General features: G+C 51.1%; 1 protein-coding gene across 7 annotated transcripts in view; it reads right to left on the bottom strand.

Moving 5' to 3' along the window:
* Nucleotides 1–1180: 1180 nt before the first annotated feature.
* Nucleotides 1181–10291, bottom strand: part of SRGAP2 (SLIT-ROBO Rho GTPase activating protein 2) — a 223293-nt gene continuing 214182 nt past the window's right edge. For 2 of the 7 annotated variants that reach the window (XM_036077188.2, XM_036077189.2), the window contains exons 22-24: nucleotides 7140–7178; nucleotides 6601–6925; nucleotides 1181–4531 (exon numbers count right to left, since the gene is read on the bottom strand). In XM_036077188.2, coding sequence (XP_035933081.1) covers nucleotides 4148–4531; nucleotides 6601–6925; nucleotides 7140–7178 — 748 coding nt within the window. In that variant the 3' untranslated portion in view covers nucleotides 1181–4147. Of the gene's footprint in view, nucleotides 4532–6600; nucleotides 6926–7139; nucleotides 7179–9286; nucleotides 10039–10291 lie in introns of those variants that run through there. The other 5 variants (XM_036077190.2, XM_036077191.2, XM_036077194.2 and 2 more) reach the window with 4 other exon arrangements.

Genomic DNA, 10291 nt, shown 5'->3' with positions numbered 1-10291 from the left:
TTGGGTGCCTGGGTGGCTCAGTCGGTTAAGAGACTGCCTTCGGCTCAGGTCATGATCCTGGAGTCCCGGGATCAAGTCCGGCATCGTGCTCCCTGCTCAGCAGCAAGTCCGCTTCACCCTCTGACCCTCTCCCCTCTCATGCTCTTTCTCATTCTCTCTAAAATAAATAAAATCTTAAAAAAAACAAACAAAAAACAAAACAGCTCCATCTCACAGGTCACCACCTACACTCAGGAGTGGAGAACTCACCCATAGCGCAGAGTGGCAGGACAGCCTCGCCTTTGACTTCTCCAGGACCAAGGGACCAGCAAGAAAAGCTCAAGATGGAGCTCTACTATTAAAATGAAGGAGGGGGAAGAGATGCCAGGTTGGAAGGGCATGAGCCAGATGGAAGTGATGGACTTTAGAGTATGGTGTCTGGTCCAGGGCTCAGGGTAGGATTCCTCATATTACCATTGAACACTGGGCATCCCCTTGGATATGAGAGATCTGATCCCTCCCCAGGGGCTTCTGGAATAAACCCAGTAAAAATAAGCGTAAGCCCTTGGATGCATTATCAGTTGCTACCTTTAATTAACTTCACCCTTGAGCTTATGATCTGCTAGAATCAAAATCTAAAGGCGAGAAAGCAACTCTTGTATGCCCCACCCCTGTGCTCAACACCGACAGCACAAGCATAGGGGTCAGCTCTTTTCCCAGAGGCAGGGGGCATCCATAGGCAGAATGACTCAGGGCTTGGCTTGGGGAAGAAATACAACCTTCAGTCACCCTTGGTTGTGGCTGGCAAAACCTGCGAGCAACCTGACAGGCCCCACTCCTCCAAGTGGGGAAATGTGACCAGCGATAGAGACGAGAATGGTCCTCCCTGAAAACAGGGTGGGTGCATTCTGTGAAGGAAATGGTTCTCATGGCAACAGACTGCCCAATGGGGAGCTAGAAGACTTTCTACAAAACCTCTTAGGTTTCACACATAATGCTGGCGGGGGAGGGGGAATCCACATTCCAGATGCACCTCTGCTGTGCCTTGCTGGGAGGGAGAAGGTGGTTGGCTTCTGAGGTCACATTTCTCCTGTTGCCAGGCAGGGTTCTATCGGCACAGACGAATCACATTTCCTCCTGGGCGCTGGACTCCTGGGTTGGAGATTTCAGGGAGTGGAAAAGGGATATGAACTGCAGCATCGAAACCTAAAAACGTATTTTATTTTGAAGTTGTGCTTTGGATTTTCCCCAATCCAACATCTGTTGAGTGACAGTCTTAGGTTCACACAAAGCATCTCCAAGCATACATACAATATTCCAGTTATCAACACTATTTTAAAGAATATACCATTTTACACAAACGTGACATACAAGTCAGACGCCACAACATTGCAATTCCCTGGAAGATCTAAACTTCTCTTCTGCACGTGGAGTACACACACACCAGCCCTTCCGATGGTCTGTTCATCCTGTTGCTGGTGTCATCTCCTCTCCTTGGGGAGAAACCAGGGCGCCCTGAGGAGGTTGGCTGAGACCAGTGTTTCCAGTTTACAGGCTGCTGGCTGCAAACTCCTCTCTTTTCCAAATTGGGATGCTGGGAGCCCCACCCCACCTCTGTTCCCCCAAAGACTGACCCATGAGTCCACACCAAGAGAAGGATCCATGCCTCAAGGGGCAGAGCAGGGCTCTCTGAAGCATCATGCTGGTTTAGGCGAGCAGATCTGAGGAAGACTGGTCTCCCTAGGCCCTGGATGGCCAGCTCCTTTTGGCTTTTCGGTGTAAAAATCACAGTGTGCAACCTGAATTCCAGTTGACTGTAGGAGCTCTGCCGAGGAGGCTCCTTCTGTGGGTTCCTAGTCCTCTCGACAGGTCTGTCTCACAAGTGTCAGGAGCACCAGAGAGGGGAAGACAACTTGGCTCCCAGAGCTGGGGGGGGGGGGAGTAGGTGGCCACTCACACACTGTCTAGTTCATGATGCGAATCAGCAGATGGACACTGACCAAGGGGATGGTGGACACAAGTCATGTACAAGGGCTGCAAGAGAAATAAGGCAGGAACAACAGAATAGGCCCAAAGCTTTGTCATTCAGAAAGCTTTGCTTTGACTTTCTCAGAGAGAAGTGTGCTGGAAAGAGGGGGAAAGGGCAGGTATGGGTACCAATTTTGATCAGTTGGATCAAAAGGAATGTAAAGTGAAGGGCAGGGGTTCCATTTTCATCAAGGAAACAGATCATCCTTGGTTCCGAAAGCCCCTGTTGGCTCAAGACCTGTGCAAGTCCACGTGAGAGACAAGGACAGGCCAGTGGACAGAGAAACAAAAGCCAAGAATCCAGAGGCCTGTGGGTCGCTTCTCACAGGCTGACTCACTTTACTGAAGGAGTGCTTCATTTCCCCTTTCTAGCTCTCGGGATAGTTTTCCTGGTGTTGCAGGTTAGCCTTCTAAAAATTAGCGATTTCCCACAAAGCTCCTCCTCCCTTCACCCAGAATGAGGAAAATCCTACCACTTTCCATAGCACCAACTGCCAACTTCAGAATGTTGGTCCAAAAGGAATCTTCTAGGCTAAACATAAGGAAACTCAGATTTTCCTATCTGAATGGCAACCCACCACCTCTCTTGACCTATAGAAAATAAGGCTAAAAGCATAGCTTTTAGAGACGAGGAATGAGCTTCAGCTTTAACTCACGTAGCTGTCTGAGACTCATGAAACAGGAGTGTGACTGTCCCCAGCCCTGGTACTGCCACGACAGCATGAAGCCAGGGAAGCCGGGACGAGGGGCACCAGGTTTAGAGACCGGATTAAAGTAGGCAAGGGCATCATTTCTGCTTCTTGGGGAGGAGAACCAGAAAAAAAGGCCAACAGAAGGCCTAAATATTCAGCATCCAATTTTTTGTTAGATTCCGGCCTTGGGAAGACTTTAGAGCCCGTAGGGCCGAAGCTCTCTTAGTTGTCCTTATTTGGATAAAAGAAAACAGGTTTTAAGGAGTAATGTCTCTCTTTAATCTAACTAGGGCTCTCCAAGCCCCTGTTGGTCCCTGAAGAGAGATCTTATAGAGAATAACCCAAACTAGAGAGGTGAACTTAGGTTACATTTTCATTCGGGAACACTTTGGGGGTTAGCAAAGGTGAATTTAATTTTTGAACAGGATAATGAATATTGTCTTAAGTGCCCCAAAAAAGTGGGAGGAAGAAGGACCCATTTCTCACCTTTTCCAAACCTGCCATAAACACAATAAAACTCTCTTAAGACTCTTTATCCTAAAAGGAACCAGCAATAAAACTTGTCTTATATAGGAAAATGTCTTAAATGGAAAATGGTCCATCAGAGACAAAGACAGGAACCCGAGAAATGTCTATACATTCAGAAAAACTTTAGAAGTTTTATAAAAAGACTGGGTTGTATTCCTAGAGGATGGAGGAGAGCAAAAGCAAACACCAATGACCAATTCACACCAATAGAGAGAAGACAGAGAGAAAGCCCCCAACCCCAAACAGATTACAGGATTGAGTTCCATCCTGCTCAATTTTTTATGATGGAGAGATTTCAAAGGCTAGGTTCTCTGGCCCAGACAGAACAAGATTTGTAATGGAAACAGAGGCCCCTGGTGGCTCTTGCGTGAACTGCCACATTGACTTACAAAGAGACTGGTCTGGGACCAGGAGAGGCTACACATGCCAGAGACTAGAAAAAACCTGTGCGCGTGCGTGCGTGTGTGTGTGTTAAACGAAGAATGGACTACATATGGTCCTCTATAGTCAGTACCCAAAACAAGATGCCACTGAGAGCTGGCTGTCAGTAGCCAACCATCTGGTCAGTCCCCTGTGTCTGAGGGGACGGAGACGTGAGCCCGTGTCCTCAGGACTCGCCGTGCCAGATTTCACAGTGACCTGATAATGGAAAAATCTATCTCTGGCTAACCTAAGAACAGCATGTACTGCAGCGGGCTGGATTACGACGACGGGGAGAAGCGGAGGGCAGCGGGAAGGGCAGAGCAGGGTGATAACGAGGGCTTCATTCTCAAGGTTTTGGGTGATGGGAAGGCTAATTCCGGCAAGAACAACTTAGAATCTAATTTTCAACTGAAGTCCCCAAGCTAGTTAAATAGGAAGATTTTTAATAACAGTCAGTCCCTCCAGTCCCCTTGTCTAGAACAATTAAATTATATCCCTCAGACAGTACAAGACTTGTCAGTGGACTGTGGGGAAGTTGATGAGTTGACACCAGGGCTAGTGGCATTTGTTTTGGGGAAGACAGCGGGCTTGGGTCGTGTGGCCGGCGGCTTGACGGGGGCAGCCATCTTGACGGACTTGACGGGCCGGAAGGCGCAGGCGATGTCCCCAGCAGTGCTGGCACTGCGCTGGAAGGCAGGCTCGGGGTCCTTGAGGAGCTGGGTGTGCAGGGGGCTGGAGGGCTCCGATGTGGGGGCCACCACCGGGGAGGTTTTGAGGGGCTCCAAGGTGTCCAGAACCACATCAGGGGTGTGCTTCACGCTGCTCTGCCGCTCTAGCTCGCGCAGCTCGTTGAGGGCAGAGTTCATAGTTGCCTCAATATCCTGCAAAACAGGAAAAAGGAGGAGGTGAGGCAGATGTAGGGAGAAGTCCCCAAGGATCCTATTTCAACAGCACAGGCCAAATCACGAAGAAACCAACTGCAGGGAGATGTCCAGATTATTTTACTTGGCCCAAATCCTTAAACATATGAATGTTCAGAATGCGGGGAAGGGGAAAAAAAATCTCATTTTCAGGAGATTTTTTTTTTTCTCCTTTAGAAAAGAGTGGCTGAGATGTTATTTTAAATAGAGTCCTCAGGTTTTAGAGGTAGGCACTGAAGTATTTCTGGGTGAAATGACATATAATCCAGTGGGGAGGGGAAAGGTCGCTGAATTAAGAACGGCCAGGAGTTTGGTCATGAGTACGTGGGATTTATTATCCAATTCTCTCTACTTTTGTGTATGCTTGAAATTGTACATAATAAACGATTTCTTACTAAGTGGTAGAGATGAAGTATGATCGATCTTTGTTTTCTTGGACTTCAAAACCAAAGGTCGAGAAGGGTCAAGGGCTGAGGAAAGGCTCCAGAACCCTGGCCCTGAGATTCATCAGGACACCTCCCCCACCCCACCCCACCCCACCAGAGTGCCCAATTTGAGGAAGCCATTTCCCTCCACCCGTCACCATGAGAGGGGACCAAAGAGCGACCAGGAGGGGGAGCCAGCCACACAGGTGAATCACCTCCTGCAAGTCACAGTGGAACAACCCAGCTCTCAGGAAATAGCAGAACCAAAGACCCTTTGTCCACAGCCAGCTGCCCCTCAGGGAGACCTCTCAGCTCCCTCCCCACCTCTCCACACACTTGTGTCTGGCACCCCCAAACCACCACAGGCCTCCTCCCTTGGAATCAGGCTCACGTGGAAAGACCACATGTTCCAAGCAAAGGCCCTGGTTCAGGCTTCCTGGCCCTTACAGGGTGATCTACGCTTTCTGTTGACGGTGATTTTCACTCATCCCTATGATGTTCTCAAACCTTAAAAATGCTCAGGAAGAACTCTATCATCTCCCTCCTCAGTCCTGCTCTGTAGCTAGTCTGCACCGGGAACGTATCCCTCCGGGCTCAGGAGGGAGCTGGGAGGAGTCCCGCGGTGCAAGGCAGATTGCAGCCAAGAGCTTCAGTAGAGGCACAGAAGTAGACGGCGAGCGAAGCAAGACATCTCAGGCCCGTAGCTTAATACTGTGCTTGCCAGGTACACCTTCCCTAAGCAGAGCATCACAATTAAGCCAATAGAGACCACACGCAGCCTCTATTGCCCCCTGGAAGATGGGGCGAGGAGAATCTCAACTCAGTTGAAACATAAGAGGGCAACGGGGAGCCCTTAGCTCCTACCTGGTCTAACGAAAATTATAGAGTTGGGAGAGGCGTCTGAGTGAACGGCCTGGAGTGGCCCCGGAAGTCGGATTTTTAGAGGTGGGGCTGGATCGCTAATAGTTCACGGAAAACAGAGACTTGTCAGTGTGGTGCATACACGGAAGGAAGACCCCATAACCAGGGAGCTCATGCCCAACTGCATCTGGAGACGTGGGCTGGAAACCCTTCTGGTGCCTGTGCCCCCTGCGGCAGAGTATTTTGGGGCCATGAAACCAGAAGCAGATTATTGATGGATCACCCACCTCCCATTAGGGACCAGAGATTAGCCTCAGGGAACGGGAGAGGGGGATGGGCACGGTGACAGAAAAAAATGGCCAGGACTACATCTGAGCCTCAACACTCGGACGGCTTCAAGAAAGCCTACCAGGCTCTCAAAACCCGAAACTTGGGCAGAATGGACTCTATCAGAAGACTAACTACTGGCTTTAAAAAGTACAAGCCCCTCTTGCAAATAGCCTGTACACGAGCAAGAAGTCTGAATTCTTTTATTCTGTCTCCGAATTCTTCTTGGGGAGAGTGGGATTGGAGAATTGCTTAGAAAGCTGCCTTCTCGGGTCCAGATGTCCAGCAGCCCCTGAACTCGGTATGTGATGTACAAACTTCGGCGGGTTCCAGGCCCATTGTAATTAACGCGGGCTGTGCTGCTCAGTAGTGACAAATGTAGACGCGCTCGCCGGGTGTCCAGAAGCCCCCCCTTACCTGTGCAATGACCTCAGGGTCCACGGGCCGATGGTTATTGAAGCTCTTTGACCTTCCTGCTGTCACCGTCTTCCGGATCTGTGGGCTGTCCAGCCGATTCTTCAGGGATGAGTGGCGGCTGATGGAGTTGAGGCTCCCATGCCCACTGATGGAACACTTATCTGGCCCTTCCTTGGGGAGACTCTGGCTCATGATGGGCTGGGAAGATGGGCGGCAGCTAGCCCCCACCCCCGGGGAGGCCGAGTCAGTCAGGGAACTGCTCAGCCCATGGTTGTCGCTCCGAAATGTCTTCCGGATGCTCCCAGATTCTGGCCGCTTCCTTTGCCTTCAATCACAAAGAGAAAGGGCAGCGTGATCAGGGAGCCCTGGCCCCGAGGAAGCTGGGGCGAGTGAGAGAGGGGTGGGTGTTGGCACCCAGGGGCTTCTGGAGGAGAGGGACACACAGCACGTTCTCTCCTTGGCCTCACCTTCCCTTGCTTTCTTTGTGTCTCTGTTCCCCTGCCACCCCCAACCTGGGCAAAGGAGAAACGGATACTTACTTGGTGGTTGTGGGCTTTGAGTTCTCGAGATGTAAGGTGCTGCCAGGAAAAATGTCTGATTAAGTGAAAGTTTCTAACGGGAGACAGATTCGCAGAAAGGCCCCCTCCATTACCTGCTTTGAACAGAAACCTAAAGGCCCAGGTAGGAGAAAAATTCTCACCATCACCCAGAAGGCAAGAGGAGAGCTGATCTTCCCAAATTCTAGCATGTTTCTTAGTCTAGCTACGGGACTGTAATCATTTTGGGCTCTGGCAAGAGGCCGTTGTTCCCTCTTGTGCGGACATGGGACAGAGTATTTTTCAAGAGACTGCAAGGCTGCAGGGCCAGGGCCAAGTTTGTGCATTTTCTTAGGGTGGAAAGACATCTACATGACCCTAAGTCACCCAGCACTGGGCTGAGCCCTGGCTCTGAGCCAACGTCCTTCAGCCCACTGACTCTCCTACAAGACGGCTTGGCAGAGTCCTAGTAGCATGGGTGTTGCCTATTGCTGAATAATCTCATTTTTTTTCCCTTGGAATCAGATTCTCAAGGACCTAATCTAAGAAGCAGTACAATTTCTGGCTTGGGATGGCAGCTGGGCAGCTCTGATCTAGCAACTACTAAGGACGACGAAGGCCGAGGCCGGAGCTGAGGTGGAGGAAGGGAAGGGTAGGACCTGAAGACAGACAGCTAGGCTATGTGGCAGAGCCAGGGTCCTAAGCCAGTCCTGGTCCCGTTCACTCGGTCAGGTCTTCTCCATCGGGGCTTGGTGTGGAACCCGGCACACACACCCTGAAGCTGCCTGCTCAGGCCATCTAACCGTGGGTGTCAGCCATTCTTGAGCAGAAGAAGGATGTTCTTGGAGTCTTATAAGGCCCAGCTGAAATGACTCTTCCCCGGTACCCCAAGTTCAAGGGCAGGCAGAAGCAATCACTCCCTCTTTTGTTCCTTCAGAGCTTTCGATGGCGCTGCTTTTTAGTTACCTGTCTATATGGCATTTACTCGGCCGGACTGAGTGCCGAGGCCGGGCACGGTCCTCTTCATCTCTGAATAACCAGCATGGACGCTTGGCACAACAGTGAGCCCTCACTAAATGTGTGAAATTAAATTGAATGCCACACCCGAATAACTCGTTGCTGATTTCCTTTTTCCACTTGAGGATGGCTGACTCACAAAGCTCAAACCGCTGAGGAGGCAGATTGTGGAGCGGCTGGTGTGGGCCAGGTCCCTGGCCAGGGCCCGGGGACGTGAAGAGAGGAAGGCAGAGTTCCTGGTTTCAAGATGCTCAGCTTGGTGGGTTTATCCAAGTGCAGCCTGAGTCCTGAGAGAGACTCAAAACTGCTGTGGGAGTACAGAACGAGGGCACCTAACTCAGCCCCGAGGACCTCGGGGTGGCAGAAAGGCTTCCCCAAAGAGGTCAATCTTCAGGCTACGTCTTGAAGGGAGAGGAGGAGCTGACTGGGGGTGGGGGGGGTGGGGGAGGCAGCAGATGCAAAGGTCCAGGGGTGCGAGGGAACCCGGGGCCCCGGGAAGGAGTGACGGACGTGTGGGGCAGGCAGGGAGGCTGGAAGGGCAGTCACTCCTCGGGGCAAGATGTGCCCCAGGGGCTGCCACTCGCCCACCGACTAGCTGGCGTCCGAGGAGACCGTGTCCTCTGAGAACCCCGTCCTGACATCACCAAGTAAGGAGTTCAAGGGAGCCACCTTTGACTTTCCACCTGGTGTTAATCTTTTGACTATTCCAGCTATTATCCTGTACAATTTCTTGGTACAAATGGCATCAAATATATGACGGCTTAGAAACATGTACCTGACTAATTACTGAACTCTCCCTCCACCAACCCCGCCTTGGTTTCCGGGTTAATTAGAGGCTTACAACCTTATGATTACAGGATTATAATTAACATAGACTTGTAAATAAAGAAGAAAATGTGATTAGTCCACAGTTACTTTTTACTAGCTCACCCTCCCAGCAGGGCACTAGGCTGGAGGGAAATAAAATCCTCATTCTTTTTTTACCGGTCTGACTTAAATTATACCTACACTAAGTGAGCTGAATCAGCGACTTTGCTAACTTGAGGGTGAAGGATGGAAAAGAGCCACGTGCCCCAACCACTCCCCCTGCTACCGTCTGGTTGGAAGAAAGCCAAGAGATCTGGGCGACCTGGTGCAGTTTAAAAACAACAAGCATCTTTTATTCTCCTTCCAGTTTCAGTGTCCAGAGGCTACGGTTAACAGGTTTTCAATGTGCAAATCATTTCATTCCTCCAAAGCCAGAGGGGAATAAAAACTGTACATCATCTGCAATCCATATTCATCAGGAACGCCCTGGGGCTTGTCATCCCGTTGGCACTGGGCCAAGTTTCAGGGTCTGGCGGAAAAGAGGTCTGTAGGCTTGGGGACTTGGTGTCTGGCCCCTTGAGATGAGATTAGTTCTCCAATAACCTGAATGTCTCTAGGGGAGGCCGCATCACACAGGCGTGGAATCCCTCTAGCCGGCCAGATCGGGTGTGGGTGGAGTTAGAACCCTGGGATGTTGCTCACAGCCACAATGAAAGCTGGGGCCAGAGTTAAGAGCCTGCCGGACAGGAATGGGAATCTGCAAAGGGACTAACAGGGGGCGATGACACAGGGCTAAAGCAACAGGGAAAACACAGACAATGATTTCTACTGGTATGAAAGGGCAGAGGGGAGCTGGGGGTTAGGAAATGATTAAAGAGCTCGGGACAAAGCTTTCCTTGTTGGGGGCGGGGGGCGGGCAGAGTGGTCTCCTCTCCTTGACGGAGCGAATGCCGGCCAGGGCAGGAAACAGACACATGGTATCCAAATAAACCCCTCTGGGGTCACGTGAGCCTAGTGGAAGACGCACACGACGTTGGCTCTTTGGACGGACAAGGAAGGGCCAGGAAGACATCAAAGACTATTATTTGGGTAAGAATTGGAAAAGAGAAGGCACCTCTGAGAAACAGTACAAAACCAGGTTGCATAAAGGGACCAAAGCTTTGGTCAAGTTTTAGTAGTCAGCCGGGGGCCGACAGACACTGCCCGAGCCCAGGGTGGGGCACCCTCCACAGCAGGGGCCTGGGGCCTGCCGGCGGGGCCTGTGGAAGCTTCCTCGGCCCTGTCCGCCCTGCAGCAGGGGTGAGCACATGCAGTGTTAGGCCTGGCGGGGG

This window comes from Halichoerus grypus, chromosome 7 (genome assembly GCF_964656455.1).
Source record: "Halichoerus grypus chromosome 7, mHalGry1.hap1.1, whole genome shotgun sequence".
Classification (NCBI taxonomy): domain Eukaryota; kingdom Metazoa; phylum Chordata; class Mammalia; order Carnivora; family Phocidae; genus Halichoerus; species Halichoerus grypus.
The sequence above is the reverse complement of the archived record's forward strand: the minus strand, read 5'-3'. Positions and strand labels throughout refer to the sequence as shown.